The 23,514-nt window shown below is 31.6% G+C and overlaps 1 protein-coding gene and 1 long non-coding RNA gene across 3 annotated transcripts in view; both read left to right on the top strand.

Annotated features, from left to right (window-relative positions):
• Window positions 1-678: 678 nt before the first annotated feature.
• LOC134719638 (uncharacterized) lies at window positions 679-3,280 on the top strand. The gene is made up of 3 exons (XR_010107640.1): window positions 679-745; window positions 1,146-1,275; window positions 3,229-3,280. It is a non-coding gene; the product is annotated as an uncharacterized LOC134719638 (long non-coding RNA).
• Window positions 3,281-18,478: 15,198 nt separating this feature from the next.
• The window catches only part of LOC134718839 (dymeclin-like), a 30,776-nt gene continuing 25,740 nt past the window's right edge, over window positions 18,479-23,514 (top strand). The window contains exons 1-3 of one of the 2 annotated variants that reach the window (XM_063581628.1): window positions 18,479-18,596; window positions 20,497-20,639; window positions 21,571-21,717. In XM_063581628.1, the coding sequence (XP_063437698.1) occupies window positions 20,500-20,639; window positions 21,571-21,717 (287 nt within the window). In that variant the 5' untranslated portion in view covers window positions 18,479-18,596; window positions 20,497-20,499. Of the gene's footprint in view, window positions 18,633-20,496; window positions 20,640-21,570; window positions 21,718-23,514 lie in introns of both variants that reach the window. The other variant, XM_063581629.1, reaches the window with a different exon arrangement.

Here is a 23,514-nt window from a genome sequence, read left to right as displayed (position 1 = left end):
TACAAATAAAATGACAACATTACACGAGACAGGAACACAGTACTAGTACGTATAAACAACAAAAGGATACAGTAGTGCATCGCAGTTCAGAAGTCATCAATTGATTAGGAATAAATATGGCCGTGTAACAAAAAGAGGGAGACACAAACATCTACAAGAAGAAGGCAACGGAACGACAAAGACACTACATGCATCAAATCGAACGCAAATGCAACATACATTGAAACCAACTTTTTGATAACAAATGCAATATTCCTGACTTGGTAAAGGATATTTCAAGAAAAATGGTCGGTTTAACCTGACTGGCTAAACCCCCCGCTAAAATATTATGTGAATGCCCATATACTGAAAACTTAATTTGATGTAAGCTTCGAAATAATTGACTATAATTTAAGTCTCCAATAATACAGAAATAAACATAATATATCATAAAATTGAGAATGGAAATAGGGAATGTGTCAAAGAGACAACAACCCGACCAAATAAAAAATAACAGCAGAAGGTCACCAACAGGTCTTCAATGTAGCGAGAAATTCCCGCACCCGGAGGCGTCCTTCAGCTGGCTTGACTTAATATTTATATATCCGCCCCGTAATGACCTAATGCAGGTGATATTTAATATATAGATTGCATTGAATATTGAAAGTTAAGGAACTAATTCGTATTTTCTTATATTTCAGTCAGTATTACAAGGGTCTTCTGAGAAAACTAGAGCCGACTTTTTCCTTGAGGCTTTAACGTTAAGGTACTATTTGCATTTTTAAATGTAAACCATCGTGCTTGTAAAAAAAAGAAAACTATAGGGAAAAATATTTTGCTACCTGATTTTAACGATTATTTTCACGTTTGAATTAGACAAACCCCTTCTTTAGAAAAGCAAAAATTCTACGACAACTTTTTTTAAAAGTTATAAAGTAGTAATCGATAAACTCAAGCAATATTACTTTTGTTTTTTAACTTTGACAGACAATGTTTTAAGTTATTAAAACAATATTTCGCCAATTTTTTTAATTCTTTAATTTAAAAGTGCAAAATGTAAAACACATACATATGTAACATGCTTTTGTATCATAAAAGTATAAAACATTGTATCTGTTTTATCTGACCATTTGTATGATCATATGATGTTTTATGTTTCCTTTCAGCAAATTTTCTCACAAAAATATAGTTGAGTTTTTGGGAGTTTCACTAGAGAAAAATTATATTTTGTTAGTTTTGGAATATATGTCAGGAGGAGATTTGAAGACATACTTAAAACGGTTAAGAACAGATGTGGTAAGTATTCATTGGTTTGCAATCAATAAATGTAGTCTTCAAAACTATTACATTATATGATGTAAAATAAAAAAATGTAACATGTACTCATTTCGGCTCTTTAAAACTATCTAATACAGAACTATGTTGAGTGTAAATTTTGAGTCATGCCTTATGCACCTGTTATCAAACTGAATGTAACTAAATATTTAGCTTAAATTTACAGAGTTTCTTTTGGTTATCGACCTTTTGTTACAATATCATTATTTTTATATATCTTTTTTTTTTTTTTTTTTATCTCCCGAAGTATTATCACAAGTGTGTGCAATCCACATATGTTGCTTGTACGCATGTCATTTGATGTATTAAGGTGTTTTAATTTTTTATTGTTAGTTTAGTTGTCAATTGAAATGATAACATGAAATGTAAATGAACTACTGTATAACTTTTAAATCTTTTGGAATAGATATGTTTGTTTTCTATAAGTTATGTTGATCTATGTTGTTCTCTGTCAGATTTAGCACAACTTACCTTTTCCTTTTTGGTTTAACATAAATATGTATAAATAATTAATATCAAATGATTAAATCAAAACAAAATGTTCAGTATGTTACTACTTCACTTAACATTTATGAACTTGAACAAATTCCAATTTATCTAGCATAAGGATTGTGTTGATCGCTTGAAGAATAAGGACTATTTAAAACTATCGAAATATGGATCCTGAATGTTCTATACCCTAGATCTGGTTCGAACTTTTAACTGTTTGTGATTCGAACATCACTGTTGAGTCTTTTGAAGTTGAACTGCAAGTCACGCGTATAGAACTATAGGTCTGGTATAATATATTAGATTTTACTAATATATCTTTTGTGATAATTACAGAATAACGAGTCACACCTAAAAGCAGTTGATATGTTGAATATGTGTTTTGATGTTGCAAATGCCTGTACATATCTAGAACAAATACAGTTTGTACACAGGTATGAATGTGTGTGTTTTTTTAATTTTTTGGAAATAAACCATTTGGACTCGTTTTAAATAATTTGAAACAACGTTCTACTTTCTAAGAGGTACTTTCTCTCAATTGATGCAGTACACCAAATATATTCAAATTGGAATATGTTTAATTACTGCTGAAAACTTATTTTACAAAATGATATATATTTGTACAAGTTTGAAATAAAAAAAAACATTTCAAAATACAAAGTAACATTATTGTGTGTTGTTTTTATGTTTATACGAGTATCTTAAACGATTAAACCACATACGACTGTTAATTGTGTAATGTTTTATATTTTTGAGTAATATACCATGGACTCGTTTCAAAAATTCAAACAACGTTCTAATTTTTAATATAAGTAGTTTCTCTTTCTCAATGGATCCATTCAACCAATATACATCACCTAATTGTTATATGTTCGATTACTGATGAACACTTATAATCATACGTTTTTTTGATTGAGTTAAGTCTGCCAATTGATATTTTATCGTATGTTTTTCTATGGTGTGATGTTATGCTATTGTTTCAGAAACAGGGAGAAGGTTTGGATCCATTAAAACGTTTAATCCCGCTGCAAATGTTTGCACCTGTCCTAAGTCAGGAATCTGATGAACAGTAGTTGTCGTTTGTTTATGTAATATATACGTGTTTCTCGTTTCTCGTTTTGTTTATATATATTAGACCGTTGGTTTTCCCGTTTGAATGGTTTTACACTAGTAATGTTGGGGCCCTTTATAGCTTGTTGTTCGGTGTGAGCCACGGCTCCGTGTTGAAGGCCGTACTTTAACCTATAATGGTTTACTTTTAAATTGTTATTTGGATGGAGAGTTGTCTCATTGGCACTCACACCACATCTTCCTATATCTACTTATGTTACGAAATGATATATCTTTATAAGTTTGAAATTGAAAAATAATTCAAAATGCAAAGTAGCATTCTCTCTGTGAACCGAAGCACTATATCTTTTTCAGAGACATAGCAGCACGTAACTGTTTATTAACGTCGAGACAGACAGATATGATTGTTAAAATAGCAGATTTTGGCTTAGCAAAGGATATAATTGGGTATATTATTTTAAATTTTTATATAATATATTGATTCTTCAGTTATCAACTTAGAAATGACTTACAGTAACACAAACATCATTTATAGTTAACATGGCGAACGAATATAATTGTACCATGTATTAAAATCCAATTTAAAATTTGAAATGCATCGCCTTTATCATGTTTATTTTATAGTTTGGTAAATATAACGTTATAATCTGAGTACAAAAACTAATTATAAATATCTTGATAAAATGTCATTAAACATCGAAATAAGAATCATTTCGAATATCTGATTCATTTATGAGATATATGCGATGAGTTCTTTTTACAACGTATCGATTTACTTTAAGTTATTTTTAAGAAAAAGTATCGTAAAATTCATCTTCTACATTGTTGTTTGCTTTTTTCACAAGAATATCCGGTTTACTGCTGCAAACAATATTTTTTTTACTGGTGACTGTTATCATATTACAAGTTAAACAGGGAATATAATATGAATATTGTATACATGTACCAACCCCAGACACCAACATAATATAAAAAAAGCTCACAATTGCAACTAATTTAGATATTTAAGTCACTTGATATGACTAAATTTGTATGATAAAAGCCGTGAAACCGTGACTGATATCGATTACGAAACGGCATACCGAATAGTGGTTTGATAAAGTCTTTGTTACCATTACTGCTATAAATATCACGGTTGGCAAATACAGAATGATTTCCTTTGCTTTTGTTACACATACACTTTATCTGCTATTACCTTTGAATTATTAGTGTTTTTAAAAAGGAATTTTTATAAGTTCAAGACGAGAGACAAAACCTAAATATAAAATACATTTGCAGATATGAATATAATGCAATATTATCTGTTTTAGTTCAAACTACTACAGAAAGACTGGTTCTGCAATGTTACCAGTTAGATGGATGTCGCCAGAATCTTTTTCAAAAGGAATGTTTTCAAGTAAATCTGATGTTTGGTAAGAAAATACGAAATAAAATTGGGAATGGAAATGAGGAATGTGTCAGAGAGACAACAACCCGACCATAGATCAGACGACAGCAGAATGTCACCAACAGGTCTTCAATGCAGCCACAATTCCCGCACCCGGAGGTGTTCTTCATCTGGCCCCTAAACAAATATATATACTAGTACAGTATCATTCAAGAAATGAAATATCTCTGTTAAACTAAAAAAACAATTAGAGAACAATCTAATGATAAAATGCAGTCCAAATACATTAAAAAAAATGTCATTCATTTCGTCTCAATCAGAATTAGAGTTGAAGATTAAAATGAATCTCACTTTATACCTGCATGTACTTGGTCTTTGTCAAATAAATCGTACGCCTTTTTAAGAGAAGAAAAACATATTTTTCGCATTGACTATTATTTTCAGGATTTTATATATATTGTAGGTCTTTCGGTGTCTTGATGTGGGAAATATTTTCTTATGCACAGACACCTTATGGAACAGACAACACAACTGTTGTGACCTTGATATTAAAAGGTCAGCGATTGCAACAACCGTCCGCCTGTAAGCCAGCCATGTACGTAAATATATCCCAATTAAATTTCAAGGTTGATAGAATTAGATGCATTGCCACATATATATGACTAAGAAGTTGTTTGGAAAAGGTTTGATATATCTTGATGTTAAAACATGTATAAAAAAACATCTTGTCCTATTCGACATGAATGTGTGCCTATTAATCATGAATCGGTTCAGACACATTTTAATTAGATACCTGCTATGTATTAGTCAATGCAAGAAGGTGTTTTCTTCTAATCGATCTCAAACACTACGTGCTATAAAACATGATTCTTACATAACTAGAATTAAACAAATTAGAGATGTGGTACATGAATGTTTGTCAATGAGAAAATCTCCAACAAATTTCAAATGAAGTGGATCTTATGAATCATAGACAATCGTATGGCCTTCGACAATGTGAAAAACCATTAGCGTAAAGTTTGCGCCAAAACTCCACACAAAAAGCAAATGAAAACTTTGAATAACAAGCTGCCTAAATTTAAACCAAAATATTGACGAAATTTAAATTACAAACATGCCTTAAAGATAATCATTGAGGCTCCTAGATTTAAATTGTACCCTCTTTTCTAGTTACGATGTTATGTGTTCATGTTGGAAAACAGATCCAGTTGAGCGTCCGTCCTTTAAAGAATTGTTGTCACATTTGGAGACATTAAGACAGGTAGGCAATTTAGTAAATACCCGGTTTGTACCCCTGCCGTTGAGATTTAGGAAATATATAAAATGGTCCATAGGGTATCGCATGGCAAACACATAAGTATTCAATGAGATACAAAATGATATACAAAGAAATAGTGCATAGATATACCATGAGGAATTTAAAAATAACATACATCAAAATATTAATTAAATAACGATATTCTTATGGTTGGAAAGGGTCAGGTTACGAAATGGTTTTGCAAGAGTACAAAGTGGTTTTTGCAGGTGTTCGCAGGTACGACAAATTGTACGAAGTTGCTATAATTTGACTCCTCGAAAAATTACCGACGCCGATGATAAAATGAAAAATGATTATACGGAAAAATTGTTTAATAGAAATGACTTGATTAATTCAAAACTTGATATATACATCGTTTTCTAATTTTAGGTACATCAGAGTGAAATCCACAAGACTCCTAAAATATATGTCCGACAAAAGAAGTATAACACATATACCAAAGATGAGTTGGAAGGATCATCCTTAACATCATGAATTTCAAACTGACTGATTTATTTGCTAAGGAATGAGGATAATACTCTTGCCAAAGATTACATGTCGAACTTGAACTTATTAAGATTTATATAACATATTCGCTTGCGTTTATTCTTATATTTGTAAATCATTGAACATAGGTTGCATTTTTTGTTATTTAACTACTCCATAAAACAACTTGTACCTCTCGCATGCCAAACATATCGCATGTAAATACACAATGGTCGCTGTTTGTTCTTTGTTAAGACTGGGTAGTTGTTCATTTTTGTTTCCAAATTGTTTTTAGTATACTAGTATTTTGATACATTGACATATTGTTCGATTGTCAATATCCAGTGACTGAAGCGCATGCCAGTTCAGATGAACAGCAATAACCAATTGGTGCAAGAGGTAGTTAATGTTATAATGCCGTGCGAATCCTTGAAAGAGTTTTTGCAAGATCGCTAAATCGTGAAAATGGAACGATGCAGTCTACTTACACTAAGGTATCGAATTTAACTGGCGAATTCTAACCCAAAATGACTGCGTATTAATATATCCTAAATATTCAAAAAAGCGCCACGTGCAAAGGAAGAAACAATTGCACTGCTTATGCTATTTTTTGTTATTTTAATTTTGTCCTAGTCTTTTGAGAAAAATACAGTTGTCCGAAGGTATTTTGACCGGTGATGGGCGATGATTGGCGGCAATACAGGTTTGCAATATTGTATAAACTGCTCAATCAATATTTTGAGGTAAACTGCGAAATTTTAATTTTCATCGTTGAGGAGTTGTACTCGAGATATGGTCAGATATTGGATTATGACACTGTATGTCCAATCTGTGCAACTTGTAAACCGTTCAACAAATGCTTTCAATGTTAATGTTATTTAAGTACTAAACGCTCACAAGAATAAATTCAGATTCAGTATATACGATTTAATTTTTATTACCATGGGCTAATTGTTATTTCATGATTAGTAGATGACACTTCGTGTTGTTTCTTTGCGATAACTTGTGGATCATTTTACGTTCAGGAGTTATAGTTTTAATATATTTCTTTCAGAGAGAGATATATCACAAGTGCTATGCAGGCAACGGAGTGCCATTTCATGTTTTTTTCTAAGGCATATCTTTGCATTGTCCTTGTTCATCTAACTGTCCTCATTCATTACACACTGTGATATAGGTGGCATACATTACGTAATACCAATAATCAGCCCCTTTCAATTTTGTCTTGACTTTTTTTTAATCGTTTATTCAGAACAATTTATTTTCAACAGGAGCGACATATGTGTCTTTTGCATGACATTGAAGACAGTTTTTTTCATGAACAAAACATTTTATTCTAGTCGAATTCATTTAAAGTTATTAAAATTTGGATTATGAGAAAAAAGCGAGTATTGTTTTTTTTTTATTATATTAACATTACAAAATATAAATGACTAAAGCTTATCGATCAATTACATATATTAACAGAGGTAAATAAGACTATGTCAATTCAAAACAGCAAATTATTTAGAGGCAATTAAGGAATTTGATGAGACTGTTATTAAAGTGAGAGGGTTAGCGCTATAGAACCAGGTTTAATCCACCTTTTTCTACATTTGAAAATGCCTGTACCAAGTCAGGAATATGACAGTTCTTGTCCATTCGTTTTTGATGCGTTTTGTTTTTTGATTTTGCCATGTGATTATGGACTTTCCAAATTGATTTTCCTCTGAGTTCAGTATTTTTTGTGATTTTACTTTATACTCTGATGATAAAATCTTCAAAAAATAAATTAGGAATTCGAAGATGGAAATCAAGATTAAGGTAAACAAAAACTGTATGCACAACTAGAATGGTAATATTAGAATAAAACACGATGAGTCCATTTGCAAATTATTTTTGTACTGTAAACAGAGAAATAATGTCTGCAATTTTTTTTTCGCTATATTCGCGATACGAGTTGATTGCGAAAAAAACGACCGCATATGTTCATGGTAGAGGGATTAAAACGAGTTTGACCACACATCAATTTAATTATTAGATGACACACTTGAAAAATATGTTCAAACAACAGACCTCAGCCAAAAAAAAATAATTCAACAAAAGTCAAGGCTAGCATTGAATGTTTTAATGCATTATATAAATATAAGAAGTATATTGTGCTTTTGAAAATGCCTGTTCCGAGTCAGGAATATGACAGTCGTTAACCATTCGTTTGATGTGCAGTGTATATAAAGTGCGAATCCAGCTAGTTCATTTTTACTGTTATATGCGGGTATGTCTATTGTAGAATAAAGGATCATGGGAAAACTGTATTTGTTTACGTTTTGAAAATATCAAGTTAAAGGATTTTAAGTTGAGTTTTAACATATTTTCATTGTGATATGTCTTTATAATATACAAACATAGTATTAAAGTTCAAATAAGTGTTATAAAAGCATCATAATATAGCATATCGATTATTGAAAGCGATCCATTTTAACTATGGTTGCGATGAATTATCACTGTTAGTGCAGTCATTATTAATGTAGAATTTTCAAAGATGCGAGGAATTTTTATTGTACAATTATGTGATAAATGCACTTGCAACAAATGAAAAAAAAACTTAGTTGATGACTTTAGGATTTATGATGCATGTATTTTCAAATTGAAATACAAATTCCTCATTCATTCTTCATCAAATATATAGTTTTTCAAACTTGTAACAAAAGCGATTCTCAAAATGTCATATTGAATTCTTCAGATTACGTTTCTCCTTGATTTTAACTTATATAGGGAATCACTGGAGCGTGACAGCAGCTGGCCCTCTTAGGCAGTCAGTGGGCCCCTACTTATGAAAAATTCTAGATCCGCGAATAGATACTACCGCAGAGGTAAAACCATGCACATTTGGGTTATTGTACACGAAATGCATGCTACAATTCATGTTTGTTGTTTTTAGACCCTTTGGAACTCTATGTGGGCTATTTCAGCAACTAAGCAAAAAATCCCCAAACTAGATACACGGTTAGATTCACCATGTCAACGAATTCCAAATATCTATATTAAAGGACTTCTGTCTATAAATTTGGACCCCACACAATTGAAAAAGGGAACAAAATATAAAAAAAATGCATGCATCGGATACATTTGTCATTGAAGGCATGACTGTAACAATAGGATAAATATATAAAAATATCTTATTCTGGGGTCTCATTGGGGGGTTCTGATCCCGGATCCCGCTTACTTTTTTTTGCAGATTTCCGTATTCTGCTTAGGGTGCAATCAACAGTTTTTTTCTATGACGTCATGTTTTGAGGGACCATGCATATGTGACCCTTACTGGTGGACTGATTAATAAAGATACTTATATAAAACTAGATATCATATTATAAAAATTTCATCCAATGAACATGGAGGAAAAAAGGTATAATTTTAACATAAAAAACTTGAAATCAGGTCATGTGCACTCCCATGAAGACATGATCCATGCACATTTTTCATAATCAAAACTGTATGAATTTTGTAGGTTTTTACCAGGCCTTTTAAAAAAATCTTGTTTCAGGGTACGGTTTCCTGCTCCGAAAAGAGCTACAGTGGCTGCAAATAAGTTTTCAATTTTCACTGCTAAAAACACAGACTGTTTACAGTGTTGTCTCCCCTCGAAACATGTATATTTAATATAATTTTTTTAATTATTTCAATCATTCAACCTGTTTTAATTGAAAGCTAATTAACTAATTTTTACAATCAAATACAAAAAACATGATGCTTTTTCACTAAGTAAGTAAATAAACAGGGGTTTCCCTCAATGGTTATTTTTAGTCGGGGAATAACCACTAGTTTTTTATACGAAACTGTTTATAGCACCCTTATTGTTTTGTCAGATTCCCGTATCCCGCTTATAATATACAGTTCTAATTTTTTGTAATTATCCGTGTCCCGCTAGACTTCATTTCCCGTTTTTCACTACACAATCATTTCACCTGTCACGCTTGCAAAAAATCGGCAATCCGGCGTGACGCTTATACCCAAGTGCGACCCACTATTTTACTACTTATGTTGACTCATATTAAGCCCATTATAAATATATTAAAAAAGTAGCGTAGATTTTTTTATCCCTTTTTATCCCGTCTCGTTTCGTTTTTGAGCCATATATAGATGTCGTATGTGACAATGAGACAGCTCTCCATCCGAGTCACAATTTATAAAAGTAGACCATTATACGTCAAAATACGGTCTTCAACATGGAGTCTTGGCTCACACAGCAAGTTATAAAGGGCTCCAGTGTAAAACCTTTTAAACGGGAAAACAAAGGTTTTATCAAGATGTACGTAATTAGTGGTGAAGTGTGATGGAAATGGATAAAAAAAAATAAGGATAAAGATCCCTATACGCTTTATAAGAAACTTAATGGAATACATTTGAAATAAATGTTATTTTTATTGAATTTATTAGAGTGTTTTAAAACCAAACTTTCCTCCGTAAGTTGAATTTTATCAAATCTTTTTTCTTACTTTATCTATTGTTTGAGCAAGTCGGCTAAATTAAGGCTTTACAGCTAATTTCCTAATGCATGTAAAGCAAAACTTTGGTTGGCTTGCTTGCTTTGTTTATATAATTGTTTATACAAACTTTGTAAATAAGATTGACATTATTAAACAATATGAATAGGCATAGTTTAACCTATATTTTTAATATTTGAATTAAATTGGATGTTATCATAATGTTTATCCAATAAAAAAAAAGCAAGCAAATCAACTAAAGTCTTGCTCTACATGCTTAAAGAAATGAGCTGTAATAGATAAAAAAAAAATTATACAGTGAAAATGCACCGCATATACAATACTAATGATTCGCTCCACAATGAAAATGAAAGAATAGTATCATTATTCGACAGTAAACATGACTAGCATTACGATATCATCATAGTGGAATTTAGTTAAATATGAAGAAACTGAATGACAAAACATATTCTACGTTATACAACTTTAATAATTGTATAAAAATGAATATTTTTAACTGCAACAACATCTCACCTGTTAGTTATAAAGCACCTGCACGATTTGTTTGTGAAATGTCCTAAATATTCACCTGTTTTGGTATATATTTCACAGCTGGATGGCTTTAGGCGCGATAAAACCCCGCTCGCATCTCTTACTTTGTTTTATTAGTATTATGTTTTTCTGAACATATACATTTTAACTAATTTTCTTCATTTTCTTCAAAAATTCAAAAAAGTTCGTCTGTTTATTTATCATTCTACATTAGACATTTATGGCATATACAGTAAAAATGATATTTTAGGATCCGCACTTTACATACACTGATGTGTAAGAGCTTTTGATGTTGCCATTTTAATAGGGACATTGCGTTTGAATTGTCCTCCGAGCTCGATATTTTTGTTATTTTACGTATTAGATGACAGACATCTCATCAAAGAGGACATTACGGATAATGCTAAATAAACGTATAACGTTTGAGTAATGATAATGGCATCTTTCAATCCGATTAAAATGATGTATTTGTTAAAACTTCTACACAGATCAATCAGAGTGAAAATATTAAATGAATTAGCAATAATACTTTCAGCCTTAAGTTATTATTAATTTGGTCATTCTTCTCTGCTTATTGTGATTGCAAACATGACCAATTAATTTACATCAGAACCACAAAACAAGTGTTTTATAACTTGATTACGATAAGACAAATACATTGTTTCGGTCAAATTATGAAGGATATGATATTAATCATCTGTCGTAATACTGTTCAAACAGTGGTTACATCTTCGATCAAAACCGGCATAAAACCCACAATCAAATATTCAGAACATTTCACGTAGCCAGGTTTAGAGAGAACCTGAGATGCAATGTGCATAAAATTGATATTAACGTGATATATTTCAGTAAAATAAATCGTGCTTCTATTGTTTTAAAGAAATATAAGAAGATTTAGTATATGCAATGAGATATCTCTCCATCCAAGTAATAATTTGTATAGTCAACCATTATAGGTTACATATACAGTTGATTTGAAATACTTTCGTCAATGTGAAAACTCTTTCGTAAATTACAAAAGTGACGAGCGCAAGCAAAATCACTGCATATACTCATATTTAACTATGTTGTTATATTCAATACAGAGCATTGGCTCACACCGAACAGCAAGCTATACAGGTCCAGAAAATCACTAGTGCAAAACCATACACACAGGAAAACAAACAGAATAATATATGAAAGAAAACGAGAAACGAGACACACTTATGAACGATAACCACTGCATATCAGTTCTTGACTTAGGACAGGTGCAATTATGATTGCCATTTTTCAAAACCTTTATCAGTACCGCTGCTTACATGATCAGTTGAGGTGTGTAACAGATCATTTGAACAAGTCGAAATTTAAATACTTAAAAGGAAACCTCAACAAAAGCATTTTTGGCGGTTCGAACTGAGAAGAAAAATAGTAGCATCGTTATCGTTACTGTAGGCAAAACATGTTGATCCTTTGGTGATATAACTCGACTGTCAATTCAGTAAACTTGCATACAGAAATAAGATTTATTTTATTCGAACAAACTTGGTTTTTTTTATTTAGCATTTAACAATTGCAAAACGAAATGAGTATATATTCAATAAAATGTGAAATTATTTTGTAAAGAACAAAGAATTAATATTTTTTTGGAAAAAAGTAATTCTCCTTTCTTTATCATTTTGTAGTAGTAGGCAATCACTCTCACTGACCAAAGTTACCATATGAAGTGAAATAAATTAAGTGCTGTCACAAAAAAAGAAAATTCCTTACCTATCTCTACAGATTCAATATCCAATATTATGTACAGATTCAATATTCAACATGCTGTACAGATTCAATATCTAACATACTGTACAAATTCAATATCTAACATACTGTACAAATTCAATATCCAACATACTGTACAGATTCAATATCCATCATTCTGCAGAGATTCAATATTCAACATGCTGTACAGATTCAATATCAAACATATTGTACAGATTCAGTATTCAACACACTGTACAGATTCAGTATACAACATACTGTACAGATTCAATATTCAACATACTGGAAAGGTCAATATCAAACAAACTACATATTATTCAATATCCAACATACTGGACAGATTCAATAATAAACATAATTAACAGATTCAGTATTCAACACACTGTACAGATTCAATAGCAAACAAATTGTAAAGATTCAATATCAAAATAACTATAAAGATTCAATATTAAAAAAACCTACATATTCAATATCAAACAAATTGTAAAGATTCAATATCAAACAAACTGGACATATTCAATACTAAACATACTGTACATATTCAGTATTCAACATACTGTACAGATTCAATAACCAACATACTTTACAGATAATACATCCAACATACTGTACAGATTCTACAATCAACATACTGTACAAATTCAATATATATATATAAAAAAAAATACAGATTCAATATCCAACAAACTGTACAGATTCAATATATATTAAAAAAAATACAGATTCAATATCCAACAAACTGTACAGATTCAATATATATTAAAAAAAATACAGATTCAATATCCAACAAACTGTACAGATTCAATATATATAAAAAAAAAAATACAGATTCAATATCCAACAAACTGTACAGATTCAATATATATTAAAAAAAATACAGATTCAATATCCAACAAACTGTACAGATTCAATATCAAACAAATTGTACAGATTCAATATCCAACAAGTTACCGATTGCAACATACTACAGATGCAATATCAAACAAATTATACTGATTCAATATCAAGCAAATTGTAAAGATTTAATAGCAAACAAATTATACAGATTCAATATTAAAAAAAATACAGATGTATTGAAAAAACTACAGATTCAATATCCAACAAACTGTACAGATTCAATATCAAACAAATTGTAAAGATTCAATATCAAACAAACTGGACATATTCCAAACTAAATATACTGTACAGATTCAGTATTCAACATACTGTATAGATTCATTATTGAACATACTTTACAGATTATACATACAACATACTGTACAGATTCTACAATCAACATACTGTACATATTCTACATCCAACATACTGTACAGATTCAATATATAAAAGAATACATATGCAATATCAAACAAATTATACAGATTCAATATCAAACAAATTGTACAGATTCAATAGCAAACAAATTGTACAGATTCAATATAAAAAACAACCTACATATTCAATTTCAATCTTACTGTTCAGATTCAATATCAAACAAATTGACGTACAGATTCAATAGCAAACAAATTGTACAGATTCAATATAAAAAACAACCTACATATTCAATTTCAAAATCACTGTTCAGATTCAATATCAAACAAATTGACGTACAGATTCAATATCAAACAAATTGACGTACAGATTCAATATCAAACAAATTGACGTACATGTTCAATATCAAAGATACTGTACATGTAGATTCAATATTCAACATATTGTACAGATTCCATATTCAACATGCTGTACAGATCTTATTTCAATATACTGTATATATTTTATACCAAACATACTGTACTGATTAGATATCTAACTGAATATTTGGATTCAATGGTTATACAATACTGTTGAAATGAAAAGCTAGCATTCAAATTTTAACAGCAGGATCGGATGTGGCACAGGTTATAAACAAGGTAAACTGTTATTGTAACAAAGAAAGGCAGCAGTGATATATCTCTGTTCAAAGGTCATAAATCGATTGAGAAAAAACAAATCTTGATAACCAACTGAAACCGAAAGAAACACATCAACTCTAAGAGGAAACCAACGAAGCGTACAGAAACACTGAATTGAAATTAAAAAAAAAACGACAATGCAACACACACAGAAACAAACTATAAGATAACAACGGCCATTTTCCTGACTTGCTACAGAACATTTTAAGAAAAAGGGTGGATTGGACCTGGTTTCGTGGCTAGCCAAATCTCGCACTTGTATGACAATGTTAAATATTCCACTAAAATGTCAACATTGCATATGCAGATTAAGGCCTCGTGTACACGTACATTTAATTCGAATTGAATTCGAATTAGTTAATCGCGTTCACACACTCTTCTTTTTTAATTCGTGTTGAGTCGAATTGGCTAATTCGTATTGAGTCGAATTGGCTAATTCGAATAGATTTGAATTGGCTTATTCGAATTATCCAATTCGCATTAGAAATACTTTTTTTTTAAATACGAATTAAAAGTAATCTTCGTTCGGACAAAAAGCGAATTTGACGCGTATTGCAATTCGAATTAGAATTGACGTTTGGACGTAAAACTTTTCGAATGCATATTTAAAAACTAATTCGAAATAGTTAATGCGAATCGAATTCGAATTACGTGTGAACTCAGCAATACAGTAAAAACAAATGCAAGAACATTCAGGACAGAGAAATACACAAATAAACAATACAAGTGTATATTTCGGCATGCTAACGACAGAATAGAAACGAACACGTTAAACAACCTAGGACAGCACAACAAAACCACGAACTGTCCGTCACACGTCTGTATCATTAACGCCACAAACCGCCAACAAACAATTCAAAAGTAAACTTGCAAGCGGTACAATACAAAACTCTTATATAAAGTTCATGTCTCATTTTACCTAATCTATTCTCTATGAAAAAAGAGAAAATTGAACGTGTAAATAAGGAATCTGTTTTTTTCTCAACTGGCCTTAAGTACAATTAAAAAAAATTGTTATCTGACACTTTGAGTCCGGCGCCCTACTTTTCTTAAATTTAATCTATTTAAAATTGATGAATCGATTGAACCAAAATTTGTCTGCTACATGTACGATGTCTTAAACTATTTTTGTAATTCAGGTTGAACAAAATGTACTTGGTGACGGGACTATTTATGTTTAGCCCTCCCCTTTTTTCCAAAATGCGTTATTTTTTTTCAATGAATTTCAATGATGTTCGCTTGTTTTGTAAATTATGATCATAACTATACTATAAAAACTAGTAATTTGTCATTCACTATCAATTCGACATTTACTATACACGGCAGTCACTATAGCATATCAGCATATGTTAGTTAATTATAGTTGAATTCATAGTACACTGAAAAACTCGAAAATAACTAAAATTGATAGAAAACAAAACAAGACCGGATTATGGAAAAAAAAAGTGTGGTAAAAAAAAACAACGTTGTCCTGTCCCCAATAACTATTGGTTAATCAACCAACATGTCTGTTCTTATTTTGTACTGTTACACCATTGGTAAATTGTCGTGAAACCCTACGCCATACATTATAGACACATATGTTGTGTCACTTCTCTATGTATGAGAAGGTGTATTCTTACTCAATTTGTAAAACATTACACAAGATACATTCTTATAACATAGCACTAAGAACATTCTAATAACATAGTATTTAGACCTCAATCAGATGAATGAGAAGCTGTATAATTACTCTATAAAATGTAGATTAGACTGTAACCATATTATGATATGCAAAGCTGTGTCCTTGTTCATTCAGATGCATATGAGACAAGCTTGTGATCTCAAGCAGATGTATGAGAAAGCTTCGCCCTAAGCCATACAGACACATATGTTGTATCCCTTCTCAATCCAAGGTGTATTCTTAATCAATTACATTGTTGGATCTAGGGAGTGGAGTGGGTCCGAGAGTTAGAACCCCCCCTCCCTATTTTGTTTTTGCCGATCAATGAAGTTGAATGGGGAAATATAGTTGGAACCCCCCCCCCCCTTTTTTATCCTGGGTTGGGAACCCCTTTTTTAAATGGCTGGATCCGCACCTGAATTCTTAAAACATTACACAAGATACATTCTATAGCATAGTACTAAGTACATTCTTATAACATATAGAAATAACACTGTACACATTAGCATTTTTATTTAACTTAGTATTTTGCAACTTATATTGAGTGTTCTCTTTAAATTTGCATACAAACTAATTATTTAATATAGAAAGCAGAGGAAGTGTCTTAGTTTGGTACAGCAGAGGAGAGAAAGACAAGTGACGGAATTGACAACAAAATGATGAAACTGCTGTTTTAAAAATTTCAAAAGCTGGTTGACTGTTTTATCATACAATCGAACTTTATCAAAAAGTTAAGAGCGCGTCAATATCATTTTTTCTTCTTATTTTATATCGAAGATCATTGATCAGAGGTATTTTTTGATAATCGGCAGTCTACAAAAAATGATAGCATCTTCAACACGTTGAACAACACGGACATGCCTTAATTTTGATAATCAAGGATTGTTTATTAATATGTGCATGTTTTTAGTTTTATCATTGTCGATCGCCTTCGACTTTTGTCGAAAAAGTGAGATAAAGCGATTATATATATACCGTCGTGGTCTGCGGCGGCGCTCACAAATACTCACTGGTTGATTAAAATTTTAATAACTTGCTAGAACTATCTTTCATTTCTACCAAACTTGGACACAGACACTTGTTTATGATCATAAGATAGTATCAAGAAATAAATTTGGTAAAAAGCAATCCTGTTCATCCGTATTTTACTTATAAATGGACTTAGTTTTTCTTTCAGTTAACATTACACTCTCTCTGTAGTTAAGTTTTTAAATTTTAATCAATTTCATAAACTATCCTGCATGTTATACCAAACTTTAAAAGATGCCTGTTTATGATCAAATTACACGGGCAAGTTTCTAGAAGGAAATTTTGTAAAAATGTATTTCCTGTTTTCTTTATGTTACTTAATTATGTACCTAGTTTTCTTCCAGTTTTTGTTTCATACTATCTGCAGTTAAAGTTTTTAAAACATTTATGAGCTTCATAGAGTAAGCGAGGACGGAACCCTTACATTTTTTTTTATATAAGCCTGCATTGGCGTTCAGCTAGGAAACAGCTTTCTGGTTCCTTAACCTCGTATTTAGTTGTTTTTTTAATATTTATTTTGTATTCTTGTCGATGATTATGAAACACTACGTACAAGTGCAACTTTGTCAATAGCTTTTATGAGGAGGGGAAAGGGGGAGGGGTCCTGATCCCAAAATTCCTAGTCTGACAGTTTCCCTGCGGCCGTTATCAGTGAAATTCTTGAAAGTTAATGTTTGTATGTTTCGAAGGCATATTGAATGTTTAACGGAGGGGACCAACCTTCGAAATACCGGGCTTAAAACATGTAATTCCGATGTCCCGAATTTTAAGAAATTTAAATCCCTACAAAATTCGAAAAAAAGAATTCCGGATCCCGAAAGGATCATTCCCGAAATCTTGAGCTTAAAAAATCCGATACTGACGTACTGAAAAAGTTCCCACCCCCTTCCTTATAAATAAATTATAACCTGATAAAATATAACGTAGGTAACAAATAAGCCTTTTCGTAAAACTGTAGGTTGTATACGGGGGTATTTTGGGTCGAGAAATTATAGGTACGAAAAAATATAGAAACAGGATACGGAAATAAAGAGTCGAGCATGCGTGCAACGTGGAACATGGAAAATGTCATTTTTTTATGAATTTTAGACGTCTGTCTTAAAGATATCACCATACATTTATGCTAAATAGAATGTAACCACAAAGAGTGACACCAAGAAAAGTTAAAACCGTAATTTCCCTACTCTATACATTAAGGTTTTGCCCAGTAATGACAAGAATTTTGAAATTAAAAAAAGAATGTCTGCAGAATAATTTTCAAGTGACTTTTCTTCAGACTGTCACTGAGTTCAGTGCTAGTGGCACTCCAGTTTTATTGATAACCATTAAAAATTCTGTCCAACAAACAATAAACAGGCTCGAAGTGGCAAACGTGTTTGGGTAGGGGCAATGCAAAAATCAGATTACATTATACATTCAAGATATACAAAATTGTGAAACACTGGGAAAAGTACAATAAATGCCTTGCTTGAAGTTATCATTATTTTGACTTATCTAATAGGAAATGAATCTGATCTGCTTTTCAGTCAAAATATGATAAATTCAGTATACTTTCCTAGTTTTATGTACATTTGTGACATTGTGTATTTTCATCTTGGTTGTGTCTGACTGAACAACTATCGTTATAATCAATACTGCTAAATAAATTAACCAGATAATTCTAATCGTCAATAAATACAAGTTTTATCATAAGGACAATTTAATTTGGAAATGGGGAATATGTCAAAGAAACAACAACTTCCCCAAAGAGCAGATAACAGCCTCAGACCACCAATAGGTCTTGAATGCAGCAATAACATGCTGCACCCCTGTGATGGCCCGCAACTGGCCCCTGAATAAAAATGTTTACTAGTTCAGTGAAAGTGGATGTCATATGTCTTTATTAAATATGATCCGCCAATACAATGGGCTACAATCATGACAACTGGGTATGTGCATGGCGTGTCCCTCTCAATATATATGTTCCTATATAGGAAGATGTGGTATGAGTGTCAATGAGACAACTCTCCGTCCAAATAACAAATAAAAGTAAACTGTTACAGGTCAATGTACTGCCTTCAACATGGAACATTGGCCCACACGGATGAACAAGCTATAAAGGGACTCAAAATTACTAGTGTAAAACCATTCAAACGGGAAAACCAACAGTTTGATAATCTATTTAAAGAAGAGAAACACATATAAATTTCATAAACAAACAACAACTACTGTACATCAGATTCCTGACTAACATCATTAACATAACTAAGGACAGGTGCAAATATTTGCAGCGGGATTGAACGTTTAAATGGTACCAAACCTTCTCCCTTTTTCTGAAACAATTATATAACATCACAAATTATTCACAACATAGTAAAAACACACAATAAAATATCAATTGGAAGGCTTAACTCATCATAAAGCATTATGTACCCAGATAATGTTGCTGCATTTGCAGGTGCTTCCCAAGGATTTTTTTTATGAATTTTGCATGTTTTACATATGTACCAGACGCTGCATCATGTTTTGTCGAGTGCTTTGCTTCTGGTTCAAGCCAATTTTTAAGGTCCAAGATATTTAAGAGTTATTTATAAAGAACAGATTTAATAAATGTTTCTCACAATTATCATGATTATACGATACTAAAATAATGGAGACTCAAATTATTACAATACTTTTCATAAGTCACATTTATGAAAAATATGGTGAATTTATTCACTTAGCACTTAAAATGCAATCAGTTTTGATTCCATTAGGCCCCTAAAATATATGTCATTACATTTACCTGACTGAGCCTTATTTGAATAAGATGGGATATGATTGCAGAAATAAAGAGATGTGGTACAATGTATGATTGCCAATGATACACCCCTAGCCACCTAAGTTGTGAAAAATTAAATGACGCTCATATGAAATGGTTAGATGCAATGCATGATCTATATAGCCTAACTTACATGTAGTACAAGAAAAATATGGTGGGCTTTAACCAGTTTTACCTTTCTGTAATAAGGTATATATGTACATGTATGGGTATGTATTTAAATTTGGTATTGGCGATAGAAATCACACCTAATTTTTTGTTGTATTTACAGATAATGGGAGCCAACAGTAGTAGTATCAGTGAACTGACTAACAATGAATATTTGATGAAACTAGCTGGTACCGAATCTCTGTCTACTATTGATCCATTCTGGAATCAGCTGTTATCATATTCATTCCTGATCCCAATAAACAGGTATTATACTCTACAAAATAAGGTGGTACCTAAAACTGCAGGGAGATAACTGTAAAATCAGCTCAATGTTTTTAAAACTCTAATAACCACCGTCAAGGTCGTTAAAAACTTCCATTTGTTGTTGATTAACTTTATTTAAGTTCAACTCTTGATAAACTTTATTTAACTGACTAATGTGGTCTTTGTCTTTCCAGCAGTCATCATGGTCATTAGCATCTCCAGTGATCATGCCATTTCTTTTTTCTTTAAACATCGTCATGACAGTCAGTAGAGGAAGGCATACCTCGGGAGAAAAAAAATTTAGGCAGTTTCGTTAAATTTAAATGGACATGCATGATTTGATGTTTCCCATTGTAGGCAACAAAATCTACCAGAACTGAAGTATAGACCAAAAATTGATAATAATACGACAACATATATAACTTTTTGTTGAAAAGAAAAAATTGAGGATCTGATATTCAATATGTGCCGAAACATGTTAGGTATTGCCTGTTTATTCAAAACTCAAAATGATTTTGAACTAAGATATCGCACTATGATGAAATGTTAGGTGTGACTAGCCACTTTCTCAACGTTTCCTGATTCTTTTAATTATAAGTAAGGGTATGCTAAGCTGGACTCTGGTATTGTTTGGTATTGTTTTCTCCTCAGTATGTTTCAAGGTTTAAGACCTTTTAATATATATACTTTTCAAATATTTATCGCAAGAGACTACAGTTGTAGAATTGTGCATCTGGCGAAATAAAGGTAGTACTATAAATACAGTCTTCACGCTGAACTGCTAAATCTATAGGCCAGCAGCTCAATTTTGTGAAAATTTTAGTTAAATTCTGTTGGCCTGTAGAACTAATTTTTACAGGCCCGAGAGCAATTTTTAACAGCCTGGGCTGCCACTTGGCGTGAAGACTGTTAATATTTATTTATATTTCAGCTCTGATGCCAAGCTTTTAGAAGAATCAACTGTTTCAGTCTGTAAGAACCTAGCTATCAACAATGCTAAATCAGGAAACTTTGGCTCACTTGTACGGACCTTTCTAGTCAGAGCTACGGAACTGAAAGCTTCAGCACAATGTGAAGAGTAAGCAATTATGTTCATGTATGTAAGGGGCCTTAGTGGTCAAGTGGTACAGAGTTCTCACTAAAGATTGTTGAAGGCGAGTCCAGGGACTCATCATTTTTGGCCATGATGAGTACAACAGCAAGAAGAAAATGTTTTATAGCAATATAATGTTATATTTTAATCTCCATTTCCTAACAGAGCAATGAAATGACATTAAATTCAGATCACTTTTAAATCTTTGCCATTAATTGATGATATTTGTGTTAAACTATGTTCAGTTATACAAAATATTTCAATCTTGAAAATGGTGAGTCCAGACAGATTTTGATGAGTCCAGGACTCATGGACTCGCCTTAGTGAGAACCCTACTGGTATAAGTAGTTTTTTTTTTTTATAATTTATTATTTTTCTTCATGGATCTACAAGTATCAACATATATTTCTATTGTGGCACAACAAGCAGACAAATGAAATAGAAAAAAGCATTATAAGCATTCTATGAACTAACACTTAGAAATCTATGGATTAAGTATAGTAATAACATTATCATTAATATAGTTATAGTAGTGCAAGTAATATATATGAGCATACATATGGTATGGTATAACAGTATACAGATAATTTCAAATGCTCATATACATACATGTTAAATTTAATTAATGACATTAGCCCAGGGGTTCCAGTACAAGATGTGTTCTTCTACACTTAAGTATTTTGAAGAAATATGTTTCTCTAAAATCAAGTTTTCTTTTATGTAGTTTTGAAGACCTTTTATACAGTGAAACTTCTCTAAACCGGTCCCTCTTAATACCGGTTCTCCCTTCATATCGGCCAAAACCGCAAGTCCCGGCCGGCGTGTATGTAAATAAACGGTCAGGTAACCTTATAAAACCGGCCACCCCTTTAAACCGGATACCGGCCGTTATTTGTGTATTTGTGTAATCAAAATCAATAAAATATCACCTCATAAAACCGGCCTTCTCATTTGTAATCATTAGTCCATATATAATACTGTTATATAAACAAACAAGTTAATCCGGTCAATTAGACACCTGCATGGCCACTGAGTAGTGTTCACCTGTCAATGTCAAATCAATACCCGAATAAATTATCGGTTGAGAGATTTTGATCTTCACCCACGCTAATCAATGATGATGGTTAATTAGCATTTAATGTTTTAGCTTGGCTACTTTATTTCATCAATTTAAATATAAAATTTAGGCAAATTATCAAATTAATCACTCACTTTGACTCGTAAATTGTTATCGTCGGGTTAATGTATTGTAATTTATCAATCCTTTATAATTTGGTTAAAGGATGTATATTAAGTATGAGGTGTGGTGCTCTGAAGTGTGTGCATTGCTTATGTAATGATTCATCATCATCGCATGGTACGATGAATGGCGGAACTGATTTTCAATAATATTAAATAATAATATTAAAATTGTTTTGTTATATAGTTGCATTTTATTTGTTATTCCTGCAAAATAAAAAATTATAAAGATACAAATGATGTTTTAATATTTATTTCATAATCAATTTAGAATACAAAGCTAAATTTACACAACAAAACAAACTTTATGATTGAGGTACAATACATGGTAAAAAAAAACAAATGCACACATATTGAAGGGAAGTAACTCTTATATTGAAGGGAAGTAACTCTTGTTAATTTCAAATTCATTAAACCGGCCACCCCTGAAAACCGGCCGAATCCCATGGTCCGACGGGCGGCCGGTTTTGAGAAGTTTCACTGTATTAGGTTTTATATCTTGCATCTTACATCTGTAAATAAAGTACTTCGTCAGTAAGATAA

The sequence above is a fragment of the Mytilus trossulus genome, chromosome 5 (genome assembly GCF_036588685.1).
Source record: "Mytilus trossulus isolate FHL-02 chromosome 5, PNRI_Mtr1.1.1.hap1, whole genome shotgun sequence".
Taxonomy (NCBI): Eukaryota; Metazoa; Mollusca; class Bivalvia; order Mytilida; family Mytilidae; genus Mytilus; species Mytilus trossulus.
The sequence above is the reverse complement of the archived record's forward strand: the minus strand, read 5'-3'. Positions and strand labels throughout refer to the sequence as shown.